Source organism: Rutilus rutilus, assembly GCF_951802725.1.
Source record: "Rutilus rutilus genome assembly, chromosome: 3".
NCBI classification, from domain to species: domain Eukaryota; kingdom Metazoa; phylum Chordata; class Actinopteri; order Cypriniformes; family Leuciscidae; genus Rutilus; species Rutilus rutilus.
This window is the reverse complement of record NC_140211.1, coordinates 31,640,748-31,654,330: the sequence shown is the minus strand read 5'-3', so window position 1 is coordinate 31,654,330 and position 13,583 is coordinate 31,640,748. Positions and strand designations below refer to the sequence as shown.

Below are 13,583 nucleotides of genomic sequence, written 5' to 3'. Positions count from 1 at the left end.
AGGTTCTTTTCAACGTATCTAAAAAGATCAAAGAAAAGTATGTTTAAAAATGATATGTTTTCGTCAGGTTTTTACCCAGCTTACCTTCTGTCTACTGCTTTTCTCTAGCCTGGACATCCTGAACCTCTCATTACAGAAGTGGCGCTGCTGTTAATGATGAGGCGGGAACCCATAAGCCCCTACGTCATACAACTATACGAGTGGTTTGAACATCCTCGCAAATTCACTCTCATCCTGGAGTTCCCCGAACCCTGCGAGAGCTTGCTGGACTTCGTCACTCGTAATCCTGAAGTGTGCGAAACAATAGCATGGGTCTTCATGCGACAGGCTGTGCTGGCAGTACGACACTGCATCGAGCATGGCGTTTTTCATAATGACATTCATGCGCAGAATTTCCTGTTGAAGAGAAACTCATTAGACCTCAAGCTGATAGACTTTGGCTGCGGTCAGCTATTCAGTAGTGAGGGCTACGAGAGCGACATATACGTTGGTGAGCATTTTGAGAGCGTGGAAACCTGAATGTAGTGACGCTTTAAGAAAAAAAGCTCAACAATGTGCAAATGTCTTACTTACAGGAAGACAGGATCACTGCCCACCTGAAGTCTTCACAGAACCCAGATTCCACGCCGTCCCAGCAAATGTCTGGGCTCTAGGAGTGATGTTTTATGAGATGGTGAACGCATCTCGTCCTTTTTGCAGTAGAACAGAAATCATAGAAGCTAAAGTTACATTTCAGAATTTCAACTTATCCAGAGGTGAGTGAATAATATTGAAAACACTGATAAACACACCGCTTTTAGAAATTCAGCTTTAGTTACAGAAGTGAAAGCTGAAATTCGCTGCATTTATACCTTCAAAGATTAAACAGGTCATGAACACGTCAAAGTGAACAGAGCATTGTCATGCTACACTACCATACAGCATCATCATGCTCCCATTCAGAAACACACATTTTCAGAAAGACAAATGCAACACAGCTAAAAGTATTCCTAATATGTTGGACCTGAAACATGCCTTCACAAGAGCAAGTAAGAGCTGGGTTTGTGATGTTTAAGTTGGGGAAGACGCGATTGCACAAAAGGGGCCTTTGCTAATTCCGCTAGGTGTCGCAGAAACCACATACTTCACTTTTAAAGTAAAGATGAGGAACATTTTACATGATATTAATCACGCTTTAGATGCTGTTTTCATAGATGCCAAGTCACATGGTCATGACTAACCAGCTCTCTCCTTATTAACATTTGTGCAGAATGCAGAGATCTGATTAGCCAGTGCCTAGCCCGGGATCCAACGAAACGGCCCACGTTAGAGCAGATGTCACAACAAATGGATTAGAAAGGATCTACTGTAGATCGGAGGAGTTCAGGAGATTCACTCGATCAGTGATTTCAGGTGTGAGGAAGTGTAACAGAGACAGAGGATTATTATCAATTGTTTCTCAAAAAAAAAGATGAGAAAACAGTTAGCAAACCATGCATTATATTAAAACCGAAGTCACAGAAGCTGTCTTTTTCAGTTTCAAAGGTATTTTTTTCAGTTTCAATTTATATTTTCATTAGTTTCTTGAAAAGTTATGTTCTTTATTATAGGCACAAAAACAATTCCGTAAGATTTGAGGAGGCTGTCGATTGCTCACATGGGAGGAAGAGGAGGTGAGTGCTTTAGTTTTTTTTTAATTTGTTTATGGTATGTTGTTGTACATTGATTAAGTAAATTAATGTGTAGAAACTTGTGCGATGTAAATTTTATCACATGTATTTGGTTCCTTGCATAAGAAATCAACTTTTCAATTTGAGTAATTAAAGGTATGTATAGTAACAATTTGTAATTGACCACTGACATTGAGTATTGGTTATTATTAAAACATTAATACTATGTGATGTGTGAAATATTCCAGCCTCAGGCTGCTCCAGATCCAGAGAGCTGCTTTCTCTCAGAGAGCTGGTCAGGAGGTTTGGAGACCCGGTTCCGATGACCGTGATCAGGATCCGCTGCCAGACCCGACCCAGACACCGATCCAGGAGCTTCATGGATATTTAACACAGTCTTTGTCTTCTGAGTTTTCTGTTTCTGTGTCCACAGGTCCGGCTCACAGGAAGAGAGAGTGGCAGAGCGGCAGCCAGAAGAGCCCAGATGATGGACGTCCGTTCACGTCATCGACACACTCAGAATAGGCTTTGACCAATCCTTACATTGATTATTAATATTATCAACAACAACAAATAAATAAATTTGAAATTGTAAAATTTTCCAGACTCATCATCATCTTTGTCCATCTCTGAGGACAATGTGGAGAGGCGGTTATGCAGAGAGTCGTCTAGGCTGAGCAGCAGAGGCTCCTACAGCGTTGAATGGAGGTGGAGTGGTGATGTTTCGGAGAGCTGAAGCGAACAGGACAGTGGCAGCAGCTGCGGTTTGTCCCCGTCCGACAGCATGGAAGGGTGGAGGTGCCCTCCGCTGCCGGGTCAAGTTCCTGTCGAGACAACAGAGACTTCAAGTGTCCGAACTGCTCAGGGTGCCATGGACAATTCTCCTGTGAACAAGAGCTCAACAGGTGAGACTGAAATAAGGCTGGGCAGTGTAAAGTGGACAGATTTTGCTATTCCATGCAGAACTGCTTCAAGTTTTTTAAAATGTCCGGTCATATTTACTGGTGCTCAGCTGAATTTTTTTATTTAATTTTTTTATCGGAAGTTCGTCTAACAGTTTCAGAGCATTCAGAGAACATTCAAAAGTAACATTCCCATAATGCAAAATGCTAAAATATAATGTTCCTTTAACCAAGAGAAAACATTTTTGAAAAATGTAAAATTAAAAATGGGAACTTAATTTCTTAACTTAAAGGGAACATTACTAAAAGGTTCTCAATAAGCCGTGAACTCAATGGTGCTTGTGCTGTCTGACACACACCCGAAACACGCGCACAGAAAGCTGATTCTCAGACAGCATTCCATCCACAATAGAATTATATTTCTGACTTATTGCACTTGAATTGCCAAATTTGTTTATTTATTTTTTAATGGCTGTTGTGCCAAGGATTACAGAGTCGGTTATTTCATAAATAAGACATTGGTATGCATTTAATAAAAATCTATGTTTATTTAAATATATTTAATATAATATAAATACATTTTAAGATATGGCACATCTTTGCCATTACCAGAACTGAGCCACATGTGCCAGAGTTGGCCAAATAATGCCTGGAAATATCTGTTCTCATTTTAATAAAAAATCAGATAAAATTTGAAAAATAACTATATCATTATAATTGTGAAATAAAAGGACTATTGATATTGTGAAATATGATTTTGGGACATTTATGCAGGCATTTAGCAGAAGTCAGGTGGGTAGCTTGGAAATATTTCCATTACTTTGGATTTTTAACATTACAGAAAATAATTTAACAGTAAAATGTAAGTTATGTCATGATATCATTAATTTGACATCAGAGATGTTTCTCTTCATTTCAGAAAAACCTACAAGGAAGAGGAAAAGAATTGGTCGTTTCCTCAACAGGGTATGGACGGCTGTGAAGGGTCTTTTCTGCTGCTGTTGCCACAGTTGTGCTGTGGATGTTGTGGAGCCTTTTCTCCCTACAGCAGATCTGGAGCCAGAGCCTGATGCTGATCCATCATCTCCTAAAATTATGGCAATGCTATGTGCCAAAAACAACATTCCTTTCTCTTTCCACGACGACTTCAACGAGTGTGTAGCTGACATGTTCCCGGACTCTGCTATTGCACGAAAATACTCAATGGGAAAAACTAAGGCTACTCAAATCATCAAAGGTAAGTTAGCTACCTATCTTTCTTACTGCTGGGCTACTGTACGTTTGCTAAAACGGTATTAAATGTGTTTGAAATGTGTTTGAATATTATTCTAACATTTGAGCATTTACCCATGGCAGGGTCCGAAATTAACACGCCCTCTAAGAACGAGCAGAGAGAGAGAGAGCCCCGGCCGCGCGCGCCGAGTGTCAGCGGCATAATCTATGGATCTGTATATGTGTGAAAAATTACTATGTTTATCAATTTCTTAGCGAATCAGAATCATTCAGCCTGTAAGCAATGACGTAGCTTAGACCTTGGAAATGGTATAACTGCTGTGATCTTTGTAACTGTAAGCGGGGCGGCCTACGAACTCCTGTGTGAGTCTTGAAGCTGACTTCTGCTGATGAAACTACAAACTATGTTCAGTAAAACTTTTCTTACATTTTTTATAATTCTGACTCTGGGTCTTCTTTCAAACATCTGGTCCTTGGGTCCTAAACGGTATACCCCTTACACCTGACATCAGTTGTAGATGTGGTAGAATGATCAACATGGATCATCTTCAATTATGCTTGAAGTGTTTATAGCAAGATAGCCACTACAGCCTCTTGTTATTCACATAGCTTCACTTTATTTCACTGAAAACTGGCATATATGCAAGTATGTGCAACTTTTGTTGCATTATTGTCCTAATTTTTTTATCTCCTAAGTAAAAGAATCATGGTAATTAATTATATGTAGGTGTTTTTTAAATTATGAACTAAACTGAAGAAATAAGAAATTAAAATTTCTCAAATAAAATGTTCTATTTACTGTACCAAACACCACTTTCAATACACAATATTCACCATACTTTATTACACAACACTTTATTGGAGGACACAGCATAAAGTTGATAAAGTAGCATAAAGACAAATGAAATCTTCAAAAATACATTAACATCATATGAATCCATTCACAGCTGCTGAAGCCACAAACCGAGTGCCAGAAAATCATACTCAATCATCTATGATACAGAAAACAGATTGATATTGTGTTGGAAAATAATGATTCATTATCACAGCTAAACTGGTTTCTTGCTCTTCCCTGTACATGTCTCTATCGTGTTCTCTACCTTATTTAAATTTACGAAGCAGCAGTCAGTACATTATATAATATACACATTGAAGTATTATATATATATATAATATTGCAGCACATAAGTACTGATCAAAAACAGTTTTACCCATATCAACAGCAGCCTATTTTAAAAGATTTTTAAGAAAGGCATGGTCTCTTTTGAGCCTTTGCTAGTGATGCTTGATTTCTTTCAAGACAACATACTCTTCTGTCAATTGTTTCAAGAGCTTCACTTGGTCAAAAACCAAGTGATAACCTGTACAATGTAAAATTGTCAACATCAAATTATGTACAACATATTACAGCATTGTTTCAATATAAGACATACCAATGGACTCGCACACCTTTCTGTCTTCTTTGGCCACCAGATCCCACCGAACTTCACTTTACTTCCTCACTGAAACAAAGGACTTATTCGATTAGCTTGCGTTGATAATAAGGACTGGTCTTCCTTCTCTGCTGTAAAACGTACTCGGTTACTAACGTAACCTCGGTTCTCTCTAGAAGAGGGAACGAGTACTGCGTTTTTGTAGAAAACGCTACGGGAAAAGTCTCTTTTCACGAAATACTGAAGCAAAAAATTATCCTTAATTTTCATAAATGTAAAACGCGTTGCGGCAGTGCTAAGCTATGGCGAGACGGCTTGCTCGCTCATTGGCTGCTCTGCGGCAACTGCATAAGCCTATCGAGCGAGGCCTGAGGTGACGTCAGGCCAATGAGGACGCTTCGCGCCCTCCTAGCCATTTCCCGCCGAGACGGGTGTGGCTAGCCTCTATATAAGGAGCTCGAGAAGGCTTATTCACTTGATTTTCATCGCCGAAGCGAACCAGAGTGAACCGTACGCACGGCAGAGAACGCAGTACTCGTTCCCTCTTCTAGAGAGAACCGAGGTTACGTTAGTAACCGAGTACGTTCTCTTACGAGAGTCCTCTCGTACTGCGTTTTTGTAGAAAACGCTACGGGAACCCCTTGTAAAACGCCGTGCGTGCTGGGATAAAGACACCGATCACTGGAAGCTAACCAGGTGTACAGTGCATAATCACCAGATAGACTCAAAGGGCCTGGGATTAAGGGAGGGGAACCTTAATTCCCTATATTGTAACGTCCGCGGACGTAAAACATGACCTCACAGAGAGAGTCTAGAGACAAGAGGGGATTCCTCTGTCCTTATATGGTTGCGTCAGCAGACGCGAATATGACATCACATAGACAGGGTGGGGGAGCCTGAACTAAATGTGAGAAATGTGGGTCTTACACAGTTCTGCCCATAAGACAGTCGGCAGCGCGTTGCGCATGCGATTTCAGTGTTCTAGTTAGACAGCTGAATCAGCTATACCGATAGTAGCTTAGCCTGTAAGGCGGGAACCTCTAGGTTGTAAAACCTGATAAATGTAGACGGCGAGGCCCAGCCCGCCGCCGTACATATATCCTGTAAGGAAATCCCGCTGGACCAAGCCCACGAGGAGGCAACGCCCCTCGTGGAGTGCGCTCTAACTCCCAACGGGCACTGGAGGCCCTTGGTAGTATAAGCCAGCGCTATGGCGTCAACTATCCATCTGGATAAGCTCTGTTTCGACACAGCCATTCCCTTGGAACGTCCACTGAACGAGACAAAGAGCTGCTCAGTCTGTCTGAAGACAGCCGAGCGGGACACGTAAGCTCTTAGAGCCCGAATGGGGCAAAGAAAACTTGAGTCCCCTTCCTCACTTGATCCCGGCAGGGCAGACAGGGAGATAACCTGAGCCCGAAACGGTGTGTTGAGGGACTTTGGCACATAGCCATGCTTAGGTTTGAGTATGACTTTAGAGTCGTTAGGTCCAAACTCCAAGCACGCTGGGCTCACAGAGAGCGCGTGCAGGTCGCCTATGCGCTTCACCGAAGCGAGAGCCATCAAGAACACTGTTTTGAAAGACAAATGTTTGAGGCTAATAGATTGGATAGGCTCGAAAGGGGCACCTTTCATGGCCGCCAAAACCGTAGAAAGGTCCCACATAGGAACTGAAGGAGGTCTGGGTGGATTCAGTCTCCTAGCTCCCCTGAGGAAGCGGATGACTAAATCATTCCTTCCTAGTGACTGGCCCAGCGTTGAACCGGAGAACGCTGAAATAGCCGCCACATACACTTTGAGCGTGGAAGGGGATCTGCCCTTATCCAACAGCTCCTGTAGGAAGGAGAGAACCTCCGTCACCTCACAATCGAGAGGTGATAGGCTCCGAGCTGTACACCAGCCGGAGAAAACCGACCACTTCGAGGCATAAAGCCGCCGAGTTGACGGCGCCCTGGCCTGAGTGATGGTGTTTATCACTCCCTCTGCGAGGTCAACGGATAACCGTTGAGCGCCCACACGTGAAGGGACCACAGCTCCGGGTGTGGGTGCCAAATCGAGCCCCTGGCCTGCGAGAGGAGATCTCTCCTCCATGGCACTGGCCACGGAGCGATGTCTGCTAGCTGCATCAGGACTGGGAACCATGCCTGGTTCTTCCAGAGCGGTGCTACAAGCAGCACTGAGCATTTCGTTTCCTTGACCCGCTCTAACACCTGTGGCAGGAGGGAGACGGGGGGAAAGGCATAAAGCGGGCAGCGCGGCCACACGTGGGACAGCGCGCTGTCGCTTCTGGAAAAGAACACGGGGCAATGAGCGTTTTCGCGGGACGCGAATAGGTCCACTTCCGCTCTGCCGAATCTTTCCCACAACAGCAGAACTGTTTGCGGGTGTAGAGACCATTCGCCCAGGGGAATGTTGTTCCTGGACAGCCTGTCTGGGCCCACATTCTGGAGCCCAGGCACATGCACTGCTCTCAGCGAGCGCAAATTGTGCTGAGCCCATACTAGGAGGCGTTCCGCCAGCCTGTATAGGGCTGTGGATCTCAGACCGCCCTGGCGATTTATATAGGACACCACGGCCGTGTTGTCCGAACGGACTACGACGTGATGGTCCTTGATTTGGGGACAAAAACGCGTCAGCGCATTGTGCACTGCCAGCATCTCCAGGCAGTTGATGTGTTGGAGCTTTTCTCGTTTCGACCATAGGCCGAAGAACGGTCTGCCCTCGAGCAGCGCTCCCCATCCCGAGGTGGATGCGTCTGTCGACACCATCCTCACTCTCGAGGAAGTCCCCAGGCTTACACCTGATCGGTACCAGTCGTCCGCCAACCAAGGTATTAGGGCTGCCACACAGCTCTGATTGACCTTGAGACGTAACCGGCCGGACACCCACGCTCCGCGCGGAACTCGCGCTTTCAGCCAGAACTGCAGAGGGCGCATGCGGAGCAAGCCCAGCTGAAGAACCGGTGATGCTGAGGCCATGAGACCTAGCATCCTCTGAAACGTCCTGAGCGGGGTAGTCGCGCCGCAGCGGAAAGATCTCGCTGCGCGCTGAATGTGCAGCACGCGCTGTGGCGACAGCCGTGCTGTCATAGACTGTGAGTCCAGAATGGTACCCAGAAACGAGATCGTTTGACTGGGGTTCAGTGAACTCTTCGTCCAATTGACTGTGATACCAAGATTCTCGAGGTGATCGAGTAAAATGGCTCTGTGCTCCACGAGCTGTGATCGTGATTGAGCTAGGATCAGCCAGTCGTCCAAATAGTTCAGCACTCGCATGCCTCTGAGTCTGAGAGGAGCGAGCGCTGCGTCCATGCACTTCGTAAATGTACGAGGTGCCAGGGACAAGCCGAACGGCAGGACTGTATACTGGTATGTCTGACCCTCGAAGGCGAATCTCAAGTATTGCCTGTGATGTGACGCTATTTGTATTTGAAAATACGCGTCCTTCAGATCTATCGACATGAACCAGTCTCCTCGGCGAACATGCGCGAGGATTTTCCTGGTCGTGAGCATTTTGAAACTGCGTTTCACTAATGCTTTGTTCAGCCGTCTTAGATCCAGTATGGGTCTGATACCACCGTCCTTTTTGGGGACTAGAAAGTATCTGCTGTATAGCCCCCCTTTGCTTTGAGCTAGGGGTACGTGCTCTATCGCCCCTTTGCTTATCAGTTTTGATATTTCGGCGCGAAGTAGGTGTGCTACTTCTAAATTCACCGAAGTTTCGACGCGCGCTGTGAAGCGGGGGGGGCGTCGACAAAACTGTAGCGAGAAGCCTCTCTTTATAATGCCTAGCACCCAGTCCGAAACCCCTGGGAGCGCTGCCCATGCTACTGCATGGTTGGCTAAGGGCTGGATACGAAACACGCTCTGTTCGTGTGACAGAGGTGCTTCGGGGTGCGATAACATAGGCGTTATGCCTGTGGCATTCGAGGCGGGGGGCGCGCTTATTACAGCGGGCAGAGCGCTCGTCCTCGACCTCACTACAGTGCTTAACTGAGTGAGGGAGGGCTGAGCGAGTTTCGCGGGACTCATGTCTGCGGGTAAATGTGGGCGGGACGCGGGCACATTCACTGCTTTGGACGCGCTGTCTGCCTGAGCAGAGCGAGCGCACACAGGTCTCGTTTTTACAGAGAGCCTGTGGTCCGTGAGACATAGTGTGTGTGGGCACTGGGAAGTGGACACTTTCACTACATTTGAAGCGCAATCGATCTGAGTCGATTTTATGTGCGCGAGCCCTAAGTGTAGGGCTGTGCTTATGTGTAGGGATGGGCACTGAGGAGTGGGCATCGACACTACGTTTATAGCACCATCGGCCGTGGCCGGGACACCAGAAAATACACTCTTTTCGGGATATATCTGGGTAGCCGTGAAAACGGCTTTTGTGTGCAGGCAAGCGGGCAACTGTGCGGGCTTGCGCCTTGCAGAAAACGCTGGGGCAGTCGCAAGTCTTGGGACTGAAACAGCGGCGCGCTTGGGTGAGAGACCGGCCGCAGCGGGACTCACACACCTGCGCTTTCCTAGGAGTGCTAGGACTTCTTCGGGGCTTCCGGCTTTACCACAATCCTCGACCGCGGCCCGCGCTGAGCGGGGCGTCGGCTAGTAGAGCGAGAGCGGGACCTAGAGCTGTGCTGCTGTCGCTGCTGTCGCTGCTGTGAAGATGTGGCCGAAGGCGGGGGCTGAGGCTGAGAACTCCGCGGAGTCTGTTTCTCACGACTCGCTGCAGAACCGGAGCGCTTCGGAAGGAAGTGCTTGAAGGCTTGAGACGCTTTCTGGGCTTCGGTAAATCTCTCCACGAACTCGGAGAGAGAAGAACCGAAAAGGCCAGCGGAAGACAGCGGGGCGTCGAGGAACGCGTTGCGCTCGGAATCAGCCATCTCCGTGAGCGTAAGCCATAGGTGTCTCTCAGCAACAGTGGCGGAAGCCATACATCGCCCCATGGCTTGTGCAGCAGACTTGGTAGCGCGGAGAGTTAGGTCCGAAGCGCTCCTTAAATCCGCGATGCAGATAGCTTCAGGTCCTATCTCATCCAACTTACGGAGGAGATCACCCTGGAATATCTGCAGCGTAGCCATGGTGTGTAGCGCTGACGCAGCCTGCCCAGCAGCGGAGAAGATTCGCGCGAGCAGCGACGACGTCATGCGGCAGGCTTTGGAAGGCAACACCGGTTTAGTCCGCCGTCCAGCAGAGGGCGGGCAAAGGTGGGTTGCTATCGCCTGTTCCACCGGCGGAAGTGAAAGGTAGCCTCGGTCTTTTGCATTATCCAAGGAGGAAAATGCAGGCGACACAGACGAGCGCGTTCGCGCAGAGTAGGGCGCATTCCAAGCTTTCGCCACTTCTTCATGAAGCTCAGGAAGAAAGGGGGCGGGCTTAGATTCCGGAGAAGTGCGCTCACCAGGGAGGAAGCTACCATCTAGCCGGGTACGAGAGGGGAGTTCCGGTGCAGACCACTCGAGGCCGAGGCTCGCCGCGGCCAGCGCGAGTACTCGCATGAGCTCCTTCTCGATGTTGGCTCTCGTAGTGGGCTTGCGGGCAGGAGGCGCGAGGTCCTCAGAGCTCGCCCAGTCCTCGCTGCCTGAAGCTAACAGAGAGCAGGAATCCTTCTCCCCCGACGCGGCCTCGGAAACGACTTCCTCTGATGAAGCGGCGGCAGACTGCGGGCGCTGAGCATCAGGAAGAAGAACAGGAGAAGCCGGTGAAGCAGGCGGGCGAACCGGCGAGCTTGGTCGGGTTGGAGCGGGTTCCGGGACCCGCTGCGAGCGGCGCTTCTTGCGGCGCGGCAGCGCGGCGGGGCATGCAGACTCTGAGAAGGAAGCCAGGCGAGTCCGCAGAGTCACCATAGGCAAAAGCTCGCAGTGAGGGCAACCGCCGTCAGCGAGCGCGAGCGCTGCATGGTCCTCTCCCAAACAGGAAACGCAGATGACGTGGCGGTCTCCCTGGGAGAGTGGGGCTCGGCACGAGCCACATGAAGGCATCTTTAAAAAGACGCAGCTCTTTTAGGGGTGAGTGTCGCGGGGCGAACACACACACACACACACACAAGAACAGTAATAAACGAAAGGATATAGCGCCGGAAAGCGCAGTAGGTACGGCCGTAGAAGGCGGCGTTGCCAGCGGCTTCAAGTGGCTCGTCCCGCTGAAGTGCTTGCCTCAAACGACGCTTGCTTCCTCGTGATCCAGCGATGTGAGAGCTTCGCTGAAGAGATGAAAAATCAAGTGAATAAGCCTTCTCGAGCTCCTTATATAGAGGCTAGCCACACCCGTCTCGGCGGGAAATGGCTAGGAGGGCGCGAAGCGTCCTCATTGGCCTGACGTCACCTCAGGCCTCGCTCGATAGGCTTATGCAGTTGCCGCAGAGCAGCCAATGAGCGAGCAAGCCGTCTCGCCATAGCTTAGCACTGCCGCAACGCGTTTTACATTTATGAAAATTAAGGATAATTTTTTGCTTCAGTATTTCGTGAAAAGAGACTTTTCCCGTAGCGTTTTCTACAAAAACGCAGTACGAGAGGACTCTCGTAAGAGAACAAGAAAGTCTCTACTTACTCTGTGTGCAATAACTATTGTTCTTAAAACATACAAATTAAGACGGTTATAATTCAGTTAATTTACCATATGATTCAGGAGAGAACATTTGATGAGTAAATACTGATTGAAATATTCTAGAAACTTTACCTGGGAAGGGCTGATCACGGCAAGATTCGCTGCGACTCACTAGTAGCTTGTGTGAGGGTTGGCTCTTAAAAGAGCTGTTGAGTTTGATATTGTAGAGATCTTTAAAAAAGGACTAAGTAATCCTGCAAAACAAAAAGGAAGGTAATTTTAATACATTACTTGCAAGTAGTCAGTTTATATATAACAGTAGGATTTATTTCTGTAAATATTTTTGCATAATTAAATGTTAAATGCATTTATGTAATAAGTTCACTGATTTGTGGGCATTTGAATAAAAGCTGCAGGATTGTGTACGAGTGTACAAATATGTAAGAGTATTGTACGAATTTGACAACTTGTAAAATCTTGTGAATTATTAAGACTCTGAGACTATGTTTGTACTGATTGGGCTATGGGTTTTGTAAGAAAAGGTTTTAAGATACAACAAATGCTTGATAAAATGTTTGATTAAGGGTTAAAACCAACACATACCATTGCGAATATTTGCCTTTGCAGCTGTCCGTCTCCTCCATTTACTTCTCCTCATATAATGGGCTGACTGAGTCCGAAAGGCCCTTTTGGTCTTTTCAGCTGAAAAAAGAGAAAAGAAAATATCATTATGTATAATATATAGGGTTATTTAAAAGAAAAAGTACTGATTTACCTTACACATTTTGGATTTTAATATGTATTCACAAGAAATATCATTTTAAAACTACCAATACTGAGGTAAAAGCATGGTAAGTTTTGTGGTTACTGTCCTTAACCACACCTCTTATAGTAAAACTATGGTTACTGTGGTAAAAGCATGGTAAGTGTTGTGGTTACTGTGCATTTATAATAAATCACATTAAAACTTCAAATAGTGTGGTAAAAGCATGGTAAGTATTGTGATTACTGTCTTTTTACTACACTTATCACAGTAAACCTAATGTTACTGTGGTAAAAGCATGGTAAGTGTTGTTTTTACTGTTCTTCTACTACCACTTTGGAACTAATTGTACTACTTTAAACCCGAAATGAATATGATTAACTGATTGGAGGCCTAGGCCTATAGCACGTCACGTGACAGACAATGTTTAATCACCCTGTTTTGAATTAGAAAGTAATGTAAAGCAAAACCTTTGTGGAGATGACAGATATAATGCAGTGACTGAACATGAGCTAATCTGATTAATATCGACAAACAGAACATACATTATATCAAACATTATTACTAGAAAAGCGTATTTACACCATTGCCAATACCCAAAACGATTTATTTAGAGTAAAGTTAGGCCTTCTACTACCCATTCTTTGAAGACAGGTCCAAAATGACTAGACGAGGGTTTGGAGTAAATCGTACTTTATAACTCGTAACAGGCCTATTCTATAACAAAATGTGCATTTAATACATGAAGAAATCCGATTCAGACCGGTTCGCAAACCATCGTCTTTAGTTCACTCTATACGTGGGCCAGTTTCCTCTCCTACATTTAGATCGTCACCATGAAAAAGCAAACCGCACAACTGACCTCAGATCGGCGCCCTAATCACATTTACGCGCGCGGCAAAGTCTGAAATGACATCATTCAAGCCAACGCGGATAGTGCTGGCTTTTCAAATGCCTGACCATTATTACAAACATCAGGGCAAAAAGTATTTCATGATTTCATGTGTTCTGCATAGTATTTTAAACAAGCAAAGAAAAACGTGTCCTGTTCTTCTTTCGGATTTTTA

General features: G+C 46.2%; 1 protein-coding gene and 2 long non-coding RNA genes across 4 annotated transcripts in view; 2 read left to right on the top strand and 1 right to left on the bottom strand.

Annotated features, from left to right (window-relative positions):
• The window catches only part of LOC311287025 (serine/threonine-protein kinase pim-2-like), a 131,331-nt gene extending 129,944 nt beyond the window's left edge, over positions 1-1,387 (top strand). For both annotated transcript variants that reach the window (XM_084403579.1, XM_084403580.1), the window contains exons 8-10: positions 109-490; positions 576-755; positions 1,250-1,387. In XM_084403579.1, the coding sequence (XP_084259705.1) occupies positions 109-490; positions 576-755; positions 1,250-1,335 (648 nt within the window). In that variant the 3' untranslated portion in view covers positions 1,336-1,387. The remainder of the gene's footprint in view (positions 1-108; positions 491-575; positions 756-1,249) is intronic.
• Positions 1,388-1,582: 195 nt separating this feature from the next.
• On the top strand, positions 1,583-3,775 carry LOC311288285. The gene is made up of 3 exons (XR_014626912.1): positions 1,583-1,652; positions 1,898-2,554; positions 3,517-3,775. It is a non-coding gene; the product is annotated as an uncharacterized lncRNA (long non-coding RNA).
• Positions 3,776-4,699: 924 nt separating this feature from the next.
• LOC311288039 lies at positions 4,700-13,300 on the bottom strand. The gene is made up of 4 exons (XR_014626864.1): positions 13,154-13,300; positions 12,357-12,455; positions 11,886-12,007; positions 4,700-5,348 (listed from the first exon to the last, which is right to left on the bottom strand). It is a non-coding gene; the product is annotated as an uncharacterized lncRNA (long non-coding RNA).
• Positions 13,301-13,583: the final 283 nt, after the last annotated feature.